The 19,439-nt window shown below is 49.4% G+C and overlaps 8 protein-coding genes across 8 annotated transcripts; 4 read left to right on the top strand and 4 right to left on the bottom strand.

Moving 5' to 3' along the window:
* Window positions 1–411: 411 nt before the first annotated feature.
* N7517_006142 (histone acetyltransferase NGG1) lies at window positions 412–2,548 on the bottom strand (the record flags this gene model as incomplete). The annotated part of the gene is made up of 4 exons (XM_056723872.1): window positions 412–1,395; window positions 1,446–1,720; window positions 1,783–1,911; window positions 2,026–2,548. 4 exons carry the CDS (start codon window positions 2,546–2,548, stop codon window positions 412–414), a joined length of 1,911 nt encoding a protein of 636 aa, XP_056580122.1.
* A 1,160-nt stretch (window positions 2,549–3,708) lies between these two features.
* On the top strand, window positions 3,709–5,141 carry N7517_006141 (RING-H2 finger protein; the record flags this gene model as incomplete). Its single annotated transcript, XM_056723871.1, has 3 exons — window positions 3,709–3,810; window positions 3,883–4,423; window positions 4,474–5,141. 3 exons carry the CDS (start codon window positions 3,709–3,711, stop codon window positions 5,139–5,141), a joined length of 1,311 nt encoding a protein of 436 aa, XP_056580121.1.
* Window positions 5,142–5,889: 748 nt separating this feature from the next.
* Window positions 5,890–6,864, top strand: N7517_006140 (60S ribosomal protein eL15; the record flags this gene model as incomplete). The annotated part of the gene is made up of 4 exons (XM_056723870.1): window positions 5,890–5,976; window positions 6,188–6,344; window positions 6,436–6,662; window positions 6,724–6,864. The coding sequence occupies 4 exons, from the start codon at window positions 5,890–5,892 to the stop codon at window positions 6,862–6,864; spliced, it is 612 nt and encodes a 203-aa protein (XP_056580120.1).
* A 906-nt stretch (window positions 6,865–7,770) lies between these two features.
* Window positions 7,771–11,462, top strand: N7517_006139 (HECT-type E3 ubiquitin-protein ligase; the record flags this gene model as incomplete). Its single annotated transcript, XM_056723869.1, has 3 exons — window positions 7,771–8,302; window positions 8,366–10,489; window positions 10,540–11,462. 3 exons carry the CDS (start codon window positions 7,771–7,773, stop codon window positions 11,460–11,462), a joined length of 3,579 nt encoding a protein of 1,192 aa, XP_056580119.1.
* Window positions 11,463–11,750: 288 nt separating this feature from the next.
* N7517_006138 (uncharacterized protein) lies at window positions 11,751–13,875 on the bottom strand (the record flags this gene model as incomplete). Its single annotated transcript, XM_056723868.1, has 4 exons — window positions 11,751–12,253; window positions 12,547–13,537; window positions 13,598–13,723; window positions 13,777–13,875. 4 exons carry the CDS (start codon window positions 13,873–13,875, stop codon window positions 11,751–11,753), a joined length of 1,719 nt encoding a protein of 572 aa, XP_056580118.1.
* A 451-nt stretch (window positions 13,876–14,326) lies between these two features.
* Window positions 14,327–14,719, top strand: N7517_006137 (uncharacterized protein; the record flags this gene model as incomplete). The annotated part of the gene is made up of 1 exon (XM_056723867.1): window positions 14,327–14,719. One exon carries the CDS (start codon window positions 14,327–14,329, stop codon window positions 14,717–14,719), a length of 393 nt encoding a protein of 130 aa, XP_056580117.1.
* A 119-nt stretch (window positions 14,720–14,838) lies between these two features.
* N7517_006136 (uncharacterized protein) lies at window positions 14,839–17,309 on the bottom strand (the record flags this gene model as incomplete). The annotated part of the gene is made up of 5 exons (XM_056723866.1): window positions 14,839–15,880; window positions 15,931–16,055; window positions 16,120–16,170; window positions 16,228–16,350; window positions 16,404–17,309. The coding sequence occupies 5 exons, from the start codon at window positions 17,307–17,309 to the stop codon at window positions 14,839–14,841; spliced, it is 2,247 nt and encodes a 748-aa protein (XP_056580116.1).
* Window positions 17,310–18,170: 861 nt separating this feature from the next.
* Window positions 18,171–19,410, bottom strand: N7517_006135 (uncharacterized protein; the record flags this gene model as incomplete). The annotated part of the gene is made up of 4 exons (XM_056723865.1): window positions 18,171–18,576; window positions 18,627–19,071; window positions 19,128–19,164; window positions 19,186–19,410. The coding sequence occupies 4 exons, from the start codon at window positions 19,408–19,410 to the stop codon at window positions 18,171–18,173; spliced, it is 1,113 nt and encodes a 370-aa protein (XP_056580115.1).
* Window positions 19,411–19,439: the final 29 nt, after the last annotated feature.

Here is a 19,439-nt window from a genome sequence, read left to right as displayed (position 1 = left end):
CGTTGATGTGGTTGGAAATATATATTGAGGTCTACAACTGAAAATTTGAAAATTTGAAAATTGAAAACCGAAGGTTGGAGAATTTGGTTTCATTGTAAGCGTACAGCTCAGAGGTTAAAAATAATACAAAGACATAGTCACATCCAACTATGTAGCTAGATACATGTTGTGGAAAAGATCCAGTGTGTATCTTCAAGCGGACTACATAGCCACGCCAGGGGGTTCAACATTTGATATTGTGAACAGAAAAAAAAAAGAGGTATCCGCTAACGCCACGCCAGTCCATCATACATTCGTATCGTATCGTGCGGGAAATAAATCAAAAACAACGTTGAGGTGGCTCAGAGGCAGCCAAAGGACAGAAGACGGGTCGAGTGATGAAAACCCGGGAGAGCAAAGAGGACGGAGAATCTATTCCTCGTCCCAGTTCTCTAGCTCGGCTTTCTCGTACTCAGCCATAACTTCTGGCTCGAAGATCGATTCTCCCTCGGAGGGAATGGTAGTCTTGATGTCGTCAAAGATAGGCAGGAATGCCTCGTTCCAGCGACGACGGCGGTCCATGACGATCTTTGCAGCGTCCCCGACAGCAGGACGGGAAACGCCTGCAGCACCAGCGACGTGGCTGCCGCCGCCTGCGCCACCAGGACGGTGCTTGGGCTGAGCCCCCTTCTTGCTCTTGCCCATAGTGCGGGTGCGCTTAAGATAGGCTTGTTGGACCTGAGAGTCGAGGTCATCTTGTATGGTAGTAAACTCAAGCATGGCCATGTGCTCCTGGGCAATCTTTAGAATTCGAGCTTTGCGCGCGTTGTTAGTGACGATTTGCTTCTTGAGCTCGCTTTGGAGTAGGCGGAGTCGTTCAGCAACTTCATCATCGTAGTGAGCGTCGTAGTCTGGGTTATCATCTGCACCGAGGAAACCAATGAATCGCAGTTCGGCTTTGGCGCGTTCATCCAGTTGGGCGTGATCTAGCTTTGCGACCGAGGTTTTGAAGTCGTTTGGATCCGCGTCGCGGAAGGTGGTTGCAGCAGGGAGAGGCTTGGTTTCGCTCTTGTTCTCCTTCTCAACAGTGGGTTGATCGATGTCCATTGCGTCTCCACCCAGTCCACTCACACTACCAGTATCCCCATTTGCGGTTGGGTTGGAATCTTCGGGGAAGGTACGGTGCTCGTAACGGAGGAGAGAGCAGAGTCGGCTGAGGAGAGGTCCAACCGAGATTTCATTGGTTTCAGCTTTATCGTCAGTCAGCTGTTCAATGCTGCCACGGCCCTGATTCAAAGGCAGCTGGTCCTTGTCATCTTGACTCGAGTCGTAGGATACTCCATCCTCCTCCGCCCAAATTTGACGATAGTTTTTCTTTCCACGACGGGGCATGATGAATGGGGTAGTACGATCACCCTGTGATAGGTCAGCTTGTGTTGACATGAAAGTAGCTGCAATTGACTCACCCTTTCTTTCAACCAGGCAATGTCCTCCTCGGTAAGAGGCCGGACGTAAGGTTCAATGTAAGTCTGGAAGGTATTCGCGCTGACTTGGTTGGAAGGTTTGGCGTTGCTGAAGTCCTTGTCTGGAGCCACACCAGCTGCCATGTGGGCAAGATCGGTCTTAGGGAAGTGGGCAACGCTGTAAATCTCTTTCTTCTCATCGTCTGTCATGCCTGGGAGCACATCTCGAATGTTGTAAATGGTCGGGTCGTCAAACTTCAGCGGGTTCTCGCCAAAGACTTGGATTTGAGGAATTGCAGGTTGGGGCTCGGGTTGATGGGAATCGGCACTGGTTTCAGACCCGGGGGTCCCGGGGGAGGGCCGTCGCCAGCAGTGGTTGTACCGTTGGGGGACATCATCGATGGAGGTGAAAGCGAGGAGCTTTCATCCGATATCGCATTCTTGGAGTTTTTCGATGCTGGAGAAGCCGCTTTTGATGGTTAGTGAAGGTTGAACGGTGGGGAAATTGAAAGAAGATCAGAGTTGTGGAGATGGGTCCGTAAAAACAAAGAGTGGGAAGAAAGCGCCGAGTTGGATCTCTTACCTCCCTCAACCTTAGTCTCAGCTCCATCCTGACGCGCTATCTCATGTGCACCATGATTTAAGGGCCGCTCCTCCTTTCCACTTGGGCGCTCTTTCCGCTTCTTCAGCTTCCCGCCCTTATGAATATCATCACCCTCTTCGGTTTCACGTTTCAACTTGGAGCGATCTCGAATTTCACGATCAAGCTCCTGATCTTCAACTTCTTTGCGTTTTTGAGACATCTCGCGCATTCCAGCATTGCAAACCTCGCCCCGAATATCGGCCATGCCACTCAGACCCTTCAGGTGCTCCACCAATGTCTCAAGTGTTTTCGAATCTGGAATGTTCTGCGCGGACACCAGGTCCAACACATCGGAATACTGGACACTAGCCAAGTCAATGTGTTTGGTAACATCGTTATCCAGGTAGTTTTGGATGGGCAGTGATGGGATAGTGGGAGCACTAGCGCTGGACGGGGTGGTATTGCGGCTACGCGACTGGCGCGCATCGCGGCCTTTGCCTTTGCCTTTGTATGCGGACGGCATGGTGTTTCTTCAGATCGATAATCGGATGAAGGAAAAAGAAGGGATGAAATGATTAAGACACCAAAGACAGTATCAACGAAAAGAGAGATTGGTCGACAGAGAGGATCCTAGGAGGTGTGGATGGGACTAGACAGACACATGCTGTCGTTGATCACTGGGAGCAAAGAAGAATAAACGGAAGTTGAATATCCCCCAGAGTGCTTGATCATGAGCTAAAGCAGATACAGAGCAAGAGATCCTCTCAATCACGGATGAATTATGACTTTCCTAAAGGTGAATGATGGTTGGCGGTCGCCGTCGGCCAGAGCATATGCACGTGATGGCGATACGACTATCATCACGTGCACCATCTTCAATTTATTGGTTCCTGAGCACCGGCAATGAACATCTATTCTCGGGGCCTGGGTATGTGGCTTTGAGATGATCCAGTTGTCATTTTGCACTATATAACGCACTATACAGCTTGCGCCTCACGAGATGACGGCTGACACATAGCCTCCGGGAAATGTTGACACACATCTTATTCTGACATTCTGCGGAGAGAAGCCCAATGTCGGCTACTCCGACCGCATTCTGAGGGATGAGCATCACAGAGTAATCCAGATCTTCTGTGAATTGCAAGCGTTGAAGAATTACTATTTATAACATAACCTCGCTAAATCCCCATGCCAAGTGCAAAAGCTTGAAAAGTTGCCGGTTGATGATCATCTCCACAACCGGTCTACCGCGAACGGCCATGTTTAGCGAAGTATACAATGTAGACCATGCCCTCGGTCATTTTCACTTGTTTACTCGTTCACGGATATTTCTTCGAAATGTGAAACTCAGTGTAATTTAGCCAAGACGTTTTGCCTCTTGCCTCGTGGTTGGAACCAGGCTTATTCTACATTCTTGTGACGGTCCCGATTGACTCTCGCATTCTTCCGCCATAGAGCTCTAATTAGCAGGATGTATGGGATGCTTCAGGGCTGAGTATCGTCTCAAATGACTTTGCCTCAAATCATAGCTGCCATTTTCAAACTATTTCATATTCAACTTGTTTCCCTTACTAGTACGCACACACCTTCCTCACTGGGCACCACCTAGACTCCAGATCTTTCACTTGAATCTTTTACTTGACATTCATCTTCACTATTCACTTGAACACAATATAAAGCATCATGTCAGCTGCTACCATGTCTACGAGAAATGACTCGGCGGGTAAAGTGGCTACACTTTGGGCAGGTGAAGGGCAAGCTTCGAATACCACCTCGTCAGTCGAAGTGAGTATACCTTCTCCATTCAGAAGTTGACAACAGCCTCCGGGGCTGATACTAACTCGCATAATTGTATAGGAGAATGTCGCCTATCGGTTTGTTCTCGATCGCAAGGTTCAAACGATATCGAGCAACAGCATTCCCGAAGACGGATTGGTATCAGGCCTCTTGTTTGTGCCCAGTATAGACCCGCATGATCCGTGCTATGACATTACGGCTTCGTCTGTCCCGCCAAATGTGACACGCTATGAAGATGTGTCAGAGTTTGGATACTCCTTAGTTGGCCTTGCTCCATGGGTAACAGCCGAATGTTCGCTATCGTTCCTCTCTGCCGCCCAAAAGGTCGGCACGCATGCTATGATCTTTTTCCAGCCGTCAGACAACGAGACCAGCCTACCACCTGACTCAAATGACTCTCGCTGGGCAATCAACGACGGAGATAAATGGAGAATGGACAACAATTACCCAGTGTATGCTATTCCAGGGCCAGCTGGAATCTCATTGATCAATGATCTCTCATGGTATTCAGCTGAGACACCAGAAAGCAAGCGAGAGAACTTGACCGAGGACTTTACGATACAGACCAAGACTAGCCGATTGTTTGCTAGGATTGAAACTGGTAAGTCACCCAAATGCGTCACTATCCAAATCTATACTCACAAATCGCAGGCGAAGACACTACACCGGCTACGAGCGTCTGGAGTTTTGTACTTGCAATTGCAGGAACAGTTCTAATACTCAGTATTCTCCTAATCGTTGTTTATCGACTTGTCCTGCGCAAGAGACGGGCTCAGCTCCAGAGACGTGTTAATGCAGGTCAAGTCGACATCGAGGCCTTGGCATTGAACCAAATGATGGCCCCCCAAGAGGTCGTTAACAAGATGCCACTTTATACATACTTGGAGATCAGCCCTCCGACAGAAGCGACTCTTCCACAAGATAATACATCGGCGAATCCAATAGAGCCTGATTCTGGCGACAAGACCAACTCACTGTCGCCCAACGAAGAAAACCATGCCAAGGACGATGCTGGCATCCAGAAGCCAGAAGCAGCGGTGATAAAACCTGGACAGAATGATTCTTCCAGAAGCAAGTACCGTCTGAGCTACACCCAAACAACTTGTGCTATTTGTCTCGACGATTTTGTTGCTGGATCATCTACAGTCCGCGAACTGCCGTGTGGACACATATTTGACTCAGCTTGCATCGATCCATTCCTGACTCAGAACTGCTGCCTTTGTCCTCTATGCAAGAAGACCGTCTTGCCAGCAGGCTCGTACTATATCTCCGTGACCAATGAAATGGTCGAACAAGAGTATCTTTCGAGGCGCTCTTGAATATAACACGCGAGACTGCCTTTGCTTGCTTTTGCTTGCTTTTAGTTCTTTGGGTTTGGAAGATTATGCATTCTATGCCAGCATGGAGGGAGCGAGAATTATTATTGCATTTACCGAGCGTGGTGATTTGATGATGTTAATGCTTTTGTATGAGATTTTGATAGCGATTGAGTATTTGGAGAACGTATCTCAAAGTCAAACAATTCGAAACAAAAATTTCCAATTATCGTAACGCCTCTGTCCTTGACAAAGACTTGAAGAAACTTGATGATTTTTAGTGTCTGTTTTTACTTCCAGCCATTGGCCTATAAAACAAACCCCACAGTAAATACCTAAGGGCAAAGCATAGCAAATGATAATTAAGAAGTGCCTTTCCATTTATAACCCTTGATTTTCATTCAATACTGCCCAAGTAAGAAAATGAACAGAACTCGCACCAGGGCTCGCCTGACCTATCAGTAGGGGTGTTGGTCAATGCTTACATATTTGTTGCCTGAGGCAGGATAAAAAAGGTTGACACCTGAGGTTCAAGGCAGTAATTTAGTTCATCCCGTGATTGGCTGAAGTGGGTCAACTCGCTAATCGCTAGCGTCCCACACACAACCTCTGCCTCTAGACGTTTTCCTCCTCGAACTTTTTGCGACAACGACAACCGACGACCTCGTACAGCCGACAAGGTACGTTTGATCATTTTTCATTCAATCCAATCTCAACCGCCAGTGCATTTCTCTGACCTACAACCGTCCAGATGGGTGCCCTCAAGTACGTGGAAGAAATCCAGAAGAAGAAGCAGTCCGATGTGATTCGCTTCCTGCTGCGCGTCCGATGCTGGGAGGTGAGATAAATCCCTTCGCCCCTCGATTGCCTAACATCTCCGCCGAGCGCTCGTGAGCGTTGCCTTAGGATATGCCGTCTTTTTGTGGTATTGCTAGGCGGCTTGAAAAAAGTCATTCGGCGGAAATGATTGTGGCACGCAAGAAAACCCTTTTGGGCTTCATGTGTCTTGCTATACACTCGTTGAACTTTGCTGAGAGTGCATAATATAGCTCCGCCAGCTGAACGCCATCCACCGTGCCTCGCGCCCTTCGCGCCCCGATAAGGCCCGTCGTCTCGGTTACAAGGCCAAGCAGGGTTACGTTATCTACCGTGCCCGTGTCCGCCGCGGTGGCCGCAAACGCCCTGTCGCCAAGGGTGCCACTTTCGGTACGAATTTTTTCCTGCCGAATACAGATTTCCTGGAGATCTGTGGGAGTTGAAGGAACTTTTTTTGGCTAATGTTTGAATGTGTGAACAGGCAAGCCCACCAACCACGGTGTTAACCAGCTCAAGTACCAGCGTGCTCTCAAGTCCACCGCTGAGGAGCGTGTTGGCCGCCGCGCTGCTAACTTGCGCGTCCTGAACTCCTACTGGATCAACCAGGACTCCACCTACAAGTACTACGAGGTCATCCTCGTCGACCCCCAGCACAAGGCCATCCGTCGTGATGCCCGCATCAACTGGATCTGTAACCCCGTCCACAAGGTGAGTTTCGCTCAAATTTCGACTGCAATAAGAACTTTGCTGATCAGATCTTTCTTTCTAGCACCGCGAGTCCCGTGGCCTCACCGCCACCGGCAAGAAGTCCCGTGGTATCAACAAGGGTCACCGCTACAACAACACCAAGGCTGGTCGCCGCCACACCTGGAAGCGCCAGAACACCCAGAGCTACTGGCGTTACCGTTAAGTGCGATAGTGCACTTTTCCAGTGGTTTCGGTTGGAAAATGTTGGTTACGGCATGTGGTCATTTATTGAAGCACTTCTTTCCCAGACAGTGTTCTCCACGCTGGGTTCAACTTTAATGCAGGCCAGCCGGTTCTGTTGTTAGCCAAAAAGCCATCTTGTTCTATTTTCAATTCCCCTATTAACGAAGTATGACTGGTTCAACTCCATGCTACTGGTACTGAAGAATTCGTAGACTTGGATTAGTGTAATTTTGTACTAGTTCTATGGATGTGCGTATGCCCATCATGAGATTTGACAGAATTTCATGTCTTTGTGCTGTACTCGCGGCCCCGGGGGCCAAACCGTTGTCAGATAGTAGTGTGCCTTAGCGGATCGCTAGCAGTTGGTCTAGTCCCCTTGTGGCTGGAAGCTAATACATATGGTTTTTGAAAAATTGGGGATCACTATACCTTAACTGGTGTCTGATTAACGATCATCGGGATAGGCGTCGTCCCACAAAAATAGATCTGTCGCCTGCGATTTCAGGCGGAAAATCCATAAATAGAAATCTAGAGCCTGAGGCATGAACCACTTCCCACCCCCGGCCGCTTTCCCAATCCGTCCACAGACTATGAAATGCAGCTGTAACAATCCATCACTCTTCTATTGGACCTCAAGGTGAGATAGTTCTTTATTTAGTGAGACTTGACTTGCTTACTGAATGTTCATCCCTGCGATAGACCAACCTGTCATTTACCAAACAAAGAAGCACAGCTGAGGTCGCTTTACTCGACTGCTTTACCCCCACTCCGTCCTCCACGATCTACTCGCATGTGTCTGGCACGAAGAACAAGCTCCACTAGCTGGATACCACACTGGAGAGGTTGAATTTGGTTGAATTAGACCCAATAACGTTTATGCGCCTCCATGCCGTCCCGGTTTGAACGTCATCCGCCTATCCCTCCGAGCTCAACTTCTGGCACCGCCGCCATCCCACTACACTCTTCTCAAATATCTGGCCTGGAAATTAGCCCACGTCGCCTAGTTCGGCCTCGCGATGCTTCGATCGTGCCACCGTCAAACGGCAGTATGCCCAAGAGTTCATCCCACCGAGGACATTCACGCTCGATCAGCAATCCGTTCGCTGGGTTTGGGCGCAAACGGGACAAGACACCTGCCAAGCATGCGATTTGGGACTCTGACGATGATGATGACGATGAGGTAACCTATCCCTTAGAGCCCGAGTCGTCAAGTCCCCGGAAAGGTGCAGCACCTGGAAATGATATCGTCGAGGGAAAGTGCCAAACGTGTGATGCTACTGTCCGGTGGCCACGACACTTGAAGGTGTTTAGATGCACCGACTGCTTGATGATCACAGACCTCGAGCCGATGTCTCATGAATCAAAAGACAATCCTCCACAAGGGTCTCAGGGCGGGGCGTCCAAGTTGGGAAACAAAGGTAACACCACCAGTGGTAGTTTTGCTTCATAGATTTGTGGAAGATGCTGATTTGTTACCACAGTGCTTCCTTTGACGGTCAATCAAACCCGTGGTATGATCGGAGGGTGTCTTAATATGTATTTTGATAACCTTTTGGACAATGGCTCTCGGTCATGGGTGCCGCCGAACGACGACATAAAGAACAAACCGCTGCCTGATCTTCCACCAATGCAGGCTCATGCCTCTGGTTCAAACAATCTCTCACCCCCGCGCACCGAGGGCTCTCGGGGCCGGAGTGCTTCCCATTCTAGTGAACGGGAAAGGTTGGCGGCATCAAAAGAGAACTCGGGTTACTTGACACCACAATCTGTTCGCTGGGAGGGCAATGACACACCCGTCAGAGTCCGAGCAAATTCAGATCTCCGATCATCCCCAAAGCTAGACTGCAGCCCGCAAGGTGTCTCGCAAGCTGGGAACCCAGAGTTTCAAAGTTGTGACAATCGGACACACATTTTCACACGGCTGGAAAATACCATCGCCACTGCCTTCAAAGGCTGTGATTGCCTCAACGAATCTTTCACCACATACCCACCTCCTCGATCAGCTCGATCAGCTCGATCAGCCAGTAGTGGCAATCCGTCGAAAATGAAGATAGAACCGACCACAGTGCCCCAACCATCGCAGGACACTCCTGTCTTTGAACCGGATGCAAAAACTCTTCTTTTGGGGGATTTGACTGAGAACTCCTCTTGGTGGATGAATGAATGGGCTGAGGCTGAAGGACAAAACCCCGCGTATTCCAAAGAGAAGAGCGCCCCAAAGTCTCGGATGGTATCATCGCGAAGTCCTCGGATCAACTGGACCGAGGTAGCCCAGTGGTATCATTTGATTTTGTCGGCGGGAAGTTCTTGGACTGAGTTATGGGCGGCAAAAAAACCCGACCCGACACGATCAGAAGCGGATTCGACCCGAGCTAAGAGATGGGCGTCGATTGATCCGTCTTTGATCGGGAGACAGATCAGCGAGTCTCGTTTACATTTACAACGGGCACTGTTGAAAGCTACCGAGGGCCTCCTCAAGCGCCCGCGTTGTGTTCTGAAGAAGCCAGAAGACACCAGGTTCTTGTTTATATTGCTAGCGAATCCCATCTTGTCTTCACCTGCGTTGTATACCCAGCATACGCCGGCCACGCCGTCTCACCGAGACGACAGACGCCCCTCGCATCCAAAAGATCCTCCGAAGCCGGCAAACCGAGACGGAAAATCCTCACACAAAGCCTTGCCCAAAGCCCCTGCTCGTCCAGAGGGCCCCAGTCACCACTATGGAATCATCAAACGAATCCTGGGACTCATGTCCAACTTGCCCAATGACTGCCATCACTACTTCGTGTCTTGGGCTTCCCGTTTCTCTGTCAGACATTTCGAGCGACTGGTAGAACTTGTCGGCGGATTTCTCACTTACCGTTTGAGTCGTCAGCATGGGCGAAAACGTCAGCAAATCCCTCAAGATGGGGATGATCTAATACCGAGCTTCGCCAGTGCTTCGGGAAACACTGCTGCGGAACTCCACGCTGCGATTAATCGAGGCAACACGAACAAGAAGTCTGGCAAAAAAACCGAAGACCCCATAGTATACGCCGAGGACTGGCAGATCAGAGCGGCGGGAAGAGTAATGTCGCTGTTCTTTACGGCTAACATCTCCGCTGCAACGAGGAAATCTGATGGAACCCCGCGCAGTCTTGAAATGCCCAAGAACCCAGGCCCTCGTCAAGGACATATGATTCCGATCAGTACATTTTACAACACACTGTTGGACTATTCGGATCTAGTAACGGACTTCGAGACTTGGGAAGCTAAAGTCACGAAGTTTTCGTTCTGTCAGTATCCGTTCCTCCTTAGCATCTGGGCCAAAATTCATATCATGGAGCATGATGCGCGTCGTCAAATGGAAGTGAAAGCACGCGATGCTTTTTTCAACAGCGTCCTCAACCACAGCGCGGTTAGTCAGTACCTTGTGCTGAAGGTACGACGCGAGTGTTTGATCGAAGACAGCCTCAAGGGGGTGAGTGAAGTTGTTGGTACTGGCCAAGAAGAAATCAAAAAGGGTCTCCGAATCGAATTTTTGGGTGAAGAAGGCATTGACGCTGGTGGGCTGCGGAAGGAATGGTTCCTTCTACTCGTCCGAGAGGTCTTTGACCCGCTTCATGGTAAGCATTTTCTGATCTTAAGTGTTAAGTGACCGGCTAATCCAAAAAAGGCCTCTTCATCTACGATGATGATTCGCAGTACTGCTACTTCAATCCTTATTGCTTCGAGTCATCCGAACAATTCTTCTTGGTTGGGGTTCTTCTAGGTCTCGCCATTTACAACTCCACCATCCTCGATGTTGATCTCCCGCCGTTTGCGTTCAAGAAGTTGCTGTCGTCGGCGCCGCACGCAAGCGGGCCACAAGCGGCTATCTCCTTGCGTTCACCCTTCAAATGTACCCTAGAAGATCTTGCCGAGTACCGGCCAGCTCTCGCCAAAGGACTCCGGGGTCTACTGGAATTCGAAGGCAATGTTGCCGAAACATTCTGCTACGATTTTGTTGCTCAGGTCGAACGCTATGGCGAGGTCGTCAGTGTGCCACTCTGTGCAAATGGCGAGAATCGGCCGGTGACCAACTCTAACAAGCGTGAGTTTGTGGATTTGTATGTCAGATATCTGCTAGATACAGCCGTGGCTCGACAATTCGAACCTTTTAAGCGCGGTTTCTTCACAGTTTGCGGTGGCAATGCGCTATCACTATTCCGACCAGAAGAGATCGAAATGCTAGTCCGCGGTTCAGATGAACCACTCGATGTCAGCTCTCTCCGAGCTGTGGCCACCTATGACAACTGGTCGCACCCACGACCAGAGTCCGTCCCCGTGGTGCGATGGTTCTGGGACTTCTTCGAGAAATCGGAACCTCAAGCGCAGCGCAAGATCCTGTCATTCATTACTGGCAGTGATCGGATTCCAGCCATGGGGGCTACAAGTCTTATCATCCGTCTTGCTTGTCTTGGAGATGACTGTCGCCGTTACCCGATTGCGCGTACATGTTTCAACACGCTGGGCCTTTACCGCTATCCCACACGGGAAAAGTTCCAGCAGCTACTCTGGGATGCAGTTGTAAATAGCGAAGGATTTGGCTTGAAATGATTTGTTTACTGCTCAGAACTTGCGGTGTGGAGTTTGGGATCTTTTTTTTATAGACGCTGGACGTTGATTTCGGAGTGGGGGTTTTTTTTTCTTTCTATTGCTTTTCATCCTGCCATGGCGTCGCCGGTACTTTCTCCCTTTGCGGATTGCACACGAGGTTTTGTGTCTTGCTTATTGATCCAGTCTTGACGACCGAGAGTCTCTTTGACATCTGCTTTCTTGCACGTTGTTTTACCCTAGCACTATGCTCTGCTAAGAATACAGTACACTTGATAATACACCAATTCCTCAACCCAACAACTCCCCAGCCTTCCACAACATATAAAAACAACTCGAGTTCCCCCACCACCACACCCACCCCCTAACCCAACTCCACGTAGGATGATCCACAAAAATATAAACACCCCCATAAACAACCCGCGCAACAGTATACGACAACGCCGCAGCATTAACCTTCTGCGCGGGTACACCAGCCAACGAGGCAAACAGCACGCCAGCAACCAGTAATGGGAAATTCTCCACCGCGTTAGCATGCGCCGACTCATTGCGCTTCAGCATGTCTAGCTGTTTGCGCGTGATCTTGCCTTCGCGTACAGCCGTCTCGCCGTATTTGGATAGGTCTTCGCGTGGCGAGACTTGGTGGTCGAGGCCGTACCATTGTTTGAGCGTGCGTGAGGAGAGTAGGCCGTAAGCGAGGATGAAGTTGAATGTTAGGAATATAGGGCCGTGGTTTGGGGCCGGGTTTAGGGAGGAACGGAGGCCTAGGGTTGGTAGGAGGGATGCCATTTGGGCTGGATGTTGGATTGAAGTTCTGTGTATGGAGTGTATAGGAAGGAATTGGGGGTCGTTGATATAAGAAATCGAACTAAAATCTCACCTCTCACTTCATGCCTTCGATTTCATTGGTCCTTAAGCCTTGATACCCTAAAATTAGCAAGCCCATGGCCATGCTCTTTCTGGAATTCAGTAAAACAATGATGGGATGGTTTGTTCAAAGGCCTATATACAGTGTTCCCTCTATGTATCTTCTCTATATACTATCCAGCTCATGTAATTACAAGCCAAAATGCAAGAGACAGCTAACGGTACAAGATACCATTAACCATCTCACCAATCGCCAAACAACTCGTCAAACCCGGGCTCTCAATCCCCAACAAATTGATAAACCCAGGCAAACCCTCTTCCTCCCGAATAATAAAGTCCTGGAACCCCTTACCCTCATTGACAGCACCGCCCCTCCCCAATTTAGGGCGAATACCACAGTAATCCAACGCAATGGCATCAGCATCGACACCAGGCAAATAAGCCTTGATCTCCGGCAACGCCTGCTCCAAACGCGCAGCGCTCGGCACCAAATCATCAGGACTATCCACCCACTCAACATCCGGCCCAAAACGAACACGCCCACCCATGTCAAGCGTCAAATGCGTTCCAAGCCCACCAGTCCCTGGCAAAGTCGCCGGATAAACCAAAACAGAAGTCCTGGGCCTAGACGCCGCATACGAGAAGTACGTGCCCTTCGCATAATGCGGAACAAAATGGCGCTCTTGCGGGAGGAGCATGTTACTAATAGCGCAAGCACCATGACCCGCACTATTAACCAGCGTCTCGGCGGTAATAGAAGTGACCGAGCCATCCTCATCCGAGACAGCGGTAATCTTATACCCACCACGACCACCATCAATAGCCTCCACGCGCGTCACGCGCGTCTTGAACGCAATATCGCCTCCACACTCCTCAAAGTCTCCTTGTAGGTACGTCATCAGAGAATGGCTGTCCACGATACCGGACGTCTCGCTCTCGACAATGCCTGCGTCCGCCTTGACGTCTGGTTCGCGCTGCTGCGCTTCTTCACGTCCCACCAGCCGCGTCGGCGCGTCGCCTAGTCCCTGTGCGTGTGCGTGCATTTTCAGACATGCTTCCCACTGCGTGGGGGTTTGCGCTACGATCCATTTTTTCGTGTTGCGATGGGGGATGTTGTTTTGCGCGCAGAGGTCGTAGAGGAGGTTGCGGCCGCGGATGCAGAGCTGGGTTTTGAGGGAGGTGGCTGGGTAATATAGGCCGGCGTGGATTACCTGGTGAGTGGTAAGATTGGGTTGTGTGTTGTCTGTTGCTAGATGTTGGGGTATGCATACCTCGGAGTTGCGACTGCTCGTCTCTGTCCCTGGTGCGTCATGTCGCTCTAGTAGAATTGTTGAAGTGCCTTCGCGAGCTGCGAGCTGGCGTGCCGTTGCGAGGCCGACGACGCCTGCGCCAATTACCTTTTATTCGCATTAGCTTTGGGTCTGTCTTGGATCTCGGAGGTGCACTGTACCGCATGGGTGAAGTCTGCATTGGTAGGTCGGGTGGTGGAAAGGCAGCGAGTGGTAAGCTTGTTAAGCTTAAACTGCTTAAGCAGAGCACGTGCAGACATGTCGGGACCTCGGGAAGCAGTTGACCAGCAATCTGCGAGGAAATTTGGAAAGAATACCCCGGCCTCGGGGAATGACCTCGGGTATGACGCGATCCCGAGAACGGATCACGCTAACTCAAAAGTATGTGACCCCTGGAACTATCAAAGTATAAAAGTATAAAGATATAAAGATATAAGAGTAGATATTCATTTGACTAGAATTAGAGAAAAGAGTATAGATCTAAATATGGACAAAGATACAAAGAAAAACTGCTGTTCGGATATAGACATGAAAGAAAATGAAGGTAATTGTGCCCAACAAAGACTCGACACAATGAACTGGAGTAAATATTTAACAGAGCATACATCCCATCGTGAACCCATCTCAAACCATTCATCAGAACTATACAACTATACTTCTTCATACCTATCCATCAACTAAACCATCTAAACCCACATTTCCCATCTCAAGATGCCCTTAGGTATGTTCTCTCTCGCAGATGGCACCAACATCCCCGACCTCGACACAAAGGAATTCGTCCACTGGGTAACAGTAGACTTCACCAAATTCGGCGGACGAACCAAGCCCAACAGCGGCGAGAGTATGATGCGTCTTATGGCCGAGCAGTGCCGATCCGGAGTAGCCACTATTACATCTATGCCTATGCATCACAACCAGAAATGCTGTCTCTCGTTGCCGGTTGTTGGAGATACCGAGCTTGTGCGTGTCCATATTCTCTGGCGTGCAGCTGAGATTGCGGATGAGCACTGGGATGAGATTATGGCTGGTAAGGAGACATTGGATACTAAGCGGATTCTGGGGGATTCGCCATGGTGGGCTCGTAATCAAGTCAATGGGGAATAGTATGTTCCTGGATAGCTAGGGTTTATTCCGGCTGATCAGAGAATCAATGTAACTGTATCGTGCAAACAAGAAAGAGATAACCAAACCGCCTACTTTTGCCAATCCCAGTCGAGACATCATCACTCGACATCCATAAGAACATCACTCATTATGTATAAAATATACGAAAACTGCTTGATACTCCACTTCCCAGAGTCCTTGAGAAGAGAGGCATAATCAAGCAAGATTCTCCGCGCAGACTGGAACCCACCGTGGAATGGTTGTCCACGCAAGTAGATAGTAGCCCCATTTCGAATAAAATTAACAGCAGGATCATCCGTCGGCGCAAAAGTCTGACTTCCCCTAGGCTCCATGAAACTCGTAAACCCCTCCGTCCCCACCGACCTCCAGTCAACATCATCCATCAACTCCACAGACCCAACATCTGACGGCGAACTCGCCGAATCCGACGATGTAAACGTATACAGACCGAGCACTAAACCAGCCGAGAAGAGCGAAAACATAGATTGGAACGTGGGGTGCTCGGAAGCTTTGCGATTAGTCATCACTTTGTAGATATGCGCGGCGTGCAGACACGCGCGTCGGGCTGCAGGTGTCTGTGACCACTCGCGGATATCGTCGAGGGCTTTGCGTGCAGGAGCTGGGCCTGAGCGGCCAGCTGCGAGGTCGAATATTTGAATATCGGCTGTGAGAGTCATGCACATGTTGTGCCAGGTAATGAGAGCGTTGGGGTTTAGGCGATCGAGGGTTTCGCCGTAGTTTATGATGAGTTGGGATTGGAGAGAGGGGAGACATCTGGCTCGGCCATCCATGGCGTAGGTGTGGCATGGGGCAAAGGGGTAGCTGGCTCTATTGGAGAGGAGGCGGTGGTAGGATTCTGACTGGCGGAGCTGAACTACTGCTAGTACTGCTTGTATACAGAAGTCATCTGCAGGGGCTTCTAGGGTGGGGACGTTGATGTTTTCGGATGGGGCGAGGATTGTTGATGAGAGGATGTGTTTGCCGCTGCGGATTAGGTGTGTCCATTGGATGGAGGAGTGGGCATAGAAGAGGGATTCGCTGCAGGGGAGGGTGAGTTGGATCGGGTCTGGGACTGCGATTGGACCCGTTGAGAGGAATGAGGAGTACCAAGAGTCCAGGAGCAGTAGTCCGATGATTATTCTTGGGGAAATTTTTAGTTATGTGTTGTATGAGCGTGAAGTGCGACATACCTCTTGGTTGATTCGACCTTGCTCCAGGCTTTCCATCTCGTGTCAATATCGGGAACTGTTTCGAACAAAGTCATGTCCAGGCTCTGCCCCTCAGTGGCTGAGAACAACCCATGTCTTTGGGCGACCTGCAGTAGTTGTCATTAGCATCACAGGGACAGGGAAAAACAAGAAAGTTCTCTTCAAACTCACAGACATGACGTTGATATAGAGAGGTTGGCACTGTTCTAGATATACTTTTTCCTGCAGAGTAACATCGGTTAGTATCTCAACAGCAGATTCGGAGTGAGGGACTCATACCCCGGTCAAACCAGCCAGGTTTATTAAGAGTAAAGCTGTTGCAAATAATGTCATAGTGCCGGAGGCGCCCTCAAGTCCCATTGAGCATCGAGCAAATTCAGCTGTCACCTTTCCCAAAGCACCCTAGCGACTGTCAGTAGGTTACCTGCATAGTTCTTAAATAATACTTGACTTACTGAGAAATTTCTGTACACAAAGGCAGTTGTTCCTCTAGTGCCAAGCAAGGTCATGCCAACCAGCGTCATAACATATAGAAGAGATGGTCGTGCCTTCTTTGCCGAAAATGTTGGCTGATGGACAAGCGGCAAGAGCGGATTAAAGAGACGGAAAAATAAGTCGAGTGCCATATCCAAGACCTCAGCAGGAGGGAAATCAGAATTATTCAACGTCGAGGTAGGCGTGGCTGGAGAAATACCCCTATTCATGGGAGATTGCATATGTGCAGACCTAGTCATAGATCCAAAAGCTGCCTGCAGGCGCCGTCTGCAATCCTCGTCGAATCCGTAGCGCGATCCTTGAACGACACTTGGCTCGCTGGGAAGATGTGATGACTGAACAGAGAAGACATTATCAACAGGCGACATGGCAATATCCCGCCATAAGCTGTTGATAAGACGTCCAGTGTTCGGTGGTGCTAACCAGCACTGTTGGACTTTAGCGAAGCGTTCATTGGGAATGCTATCGCGGTCCACTGAATGTCGATCCTGCTCTGGAGTAAGAATCAAATTGTCACCCATCAGAGAGAAATGAGTATCATGCATCAGATCTAGCGAGCCATTTGATTTTGAATCTGTGCGAGGTTCAAGCCACATTTGTAGCATGTCTTTTGGCACAGGGTCGAAGGCCAAACCAGTTTGGTGCGACACCTGATCTGCTGGAGCGACTCCATTCCATCCAAAATACTGCTGCTGGTCGTTCATCATCATTACGCCAAGATCTGGTTCGGTGCGGCCGTGGTGGGCTGAGATGTCGGCTAGGTAATCTAGTGATGATGGGAGCCCGGCTGCATCTCGCGACATGGTAGATAGAGGTGGAATCTGTGCTTCTGCACTAAGAAAACCATTGACAGATCCGGGGATCATTGATGATGAGCCGGAAATTACTGATGACTGTCGATTTGGCGCTTCCGATGGGCCGGCTGTCGCATTGGCTTGATTATGGCCCTTGGCATGTCGGCTCAAGACATCGCTATATGCTCATTAAATTTAGGGATTTGAACATAGGATTTTGAATATTGTTACAATTCACATGCGCCTTCAATGGAATTTACCTTCGAGAGAAACGCTTGTGGCAGACACTGCATTCATATGGGCGTTCTTTGGTGTCTGTTTTTTCATGTTAGGTTGCTGCGCTTGCAGGGGCTCAACGTGACTGACGCGACCGCTCATGTCTCTTATAATGTTCGGTTTTTTTAAACACCCGGGAGCAGATTGGACATTTTTTTAACACCATCACGGCGCTCTCAAAAAGATGGTTGATTACGGTACATGTCGCCCTTCTGCCCGAGGTCACCCCGGAAAAGCCCTGGAGGGGAAAGTATGTTAGTCAGCAAGTCCGGGGTCGAACCTCGGAAGGGCCGCTTGATTCTGACGGGATTGACCGCCTACCTCTTTGTCAGTCGTATCATTACCACTTCTTCTAGGCTACAACATACCCATCATTCTATAGTTATAGTCTATCCTTCTCGGTTAACCCTCAAGACCATCCGCTGTTCCGTTTCGAAATGACTTCAAAAGTAGATCAAGAAACTACATACCTCTGAAAGTGACAGGCGTCAAAAGTGCAGAAGGCTAAAACCCTCGCCGATATCACCGAAGAACTATTAACGGTCGTGATACAATCAGTCAGAGACAATTCAAAAGATGCCGTTTGGCAGGTCTGCGTTCGATGAAGTGGCATACTAGCGGTAATAGACTGCTATACCTGTCCAAATAGGGTCTATCCTACTTCGAATGGTTGCTTTCTTCCGCCATTCGAAAGTCCGTATCCACCGTAATCTTCCCATCATCGCCACGATCCCTCCTGAGACCACTCATCTCGACATGTACGTCACGTGTACTTAACAAGGACTCGTCCCAGTCAAGTGGCATTGGTCTGCGAACAAAGATATTTTTCTTTGCTGACTCCTGGTTGCTTGAAGGCTCAGCATATCTCCCTGTACTACTGCCAAACACGCGAGCAACAAAAGAACGAAGCAGTGGATGTAGTGTTGGAAGACAGGCGCATACGATGCCGATGGAAGGCTCAACGCTGGACCAGATGAAGACGTCGCCCATGATCCAAGTGACATCGGGGGAGGTCTTGAGGAAGGTCATGTAATAAATCCGGATGATGCTTGCAATACAGACACTGGGATATGTGAGCTTAAGTCTGATACACTTCGCTTGGGGGTGACATACAATCCTCCAAGCAAAAAAATGCCGGATACCATGAATTTCTGTGTTTTTCGCATTTGTAGTTTCCACACAAGGGGGATTGGAACCAACAGAATAATCCCATCCGTAACCACATTCGCCGCAGCATTGCCGATATAGAATGGGTAGAGGTCGTAAATACATCTTCCTCCATTGGGTTCTGCATATTGTGTCCAGTAATATGACACTGGTCTGCAGCAAACGAGAAAGGCGACCAGGCAAGAGATGAAATATCCAGCCGTCAGAAACACGCAGAACCACATTGTATATGTCATGCCGAAGATGCGCCGGTAGAAGAGAATAATGGATAATTTTATAAGGGGAACGGTGACGATGTAGAGCAGGACGTAGACGAAGAGAGTGCGCATCATTTCCACGACTTCGGGGATGGGGACAACCCATACATGCTTTCCGAGACCATGATATCCACCTATTATACATGTTAGAACTGAGGTCAATTTGCACCGTCAAAGAATTTATGCATACCAACCACAGTCAAAATGAGACTTGTGGTTACGGCCAGCTATAGATCTGTCAGAAACACAAGTCGACAGATTAGATTTTTGTGACAAGATACAAAGGCGCCCACGATCATCCAATCATCCGCAGCTATTCGCACAGATTGTATTTGATATCTTGTATAGAATCGAAGCCCGACAGCTATTGTTGCCAGGACAAAGGTTGTGATCACAGCGGTATTGTTCCGTAAGCCATGATCGGCGGATAGATCCGTCCCGGGTGGAGGTTCTCCGAACGGGCTGAGCGACATGAAAGAAACAGAGAGATTCTCACATTCAA

The sequence above is a fragment of the Penicillium concentricum genome (genome assembly GCF_028827145.1).
Source record: "Penicillium concentricum strain IBT 3081 chromosome Unknown utg000002l_segment0_segment0, whole genome shotgun sequence".
In the NCBI taxonomy this organism is placed as follows: Eukaryota; Fungi; Ascomycota; class Eurotiomycetes; order Eurotiales; family Aspergillaceae; genus Penicillium; species Penicillium concentricum.
The sequence above is the reverse complement of the archived record's forward strand: the minus strand, read 5'-3'. Positions and strand labels throughout refer to the sequence as shown.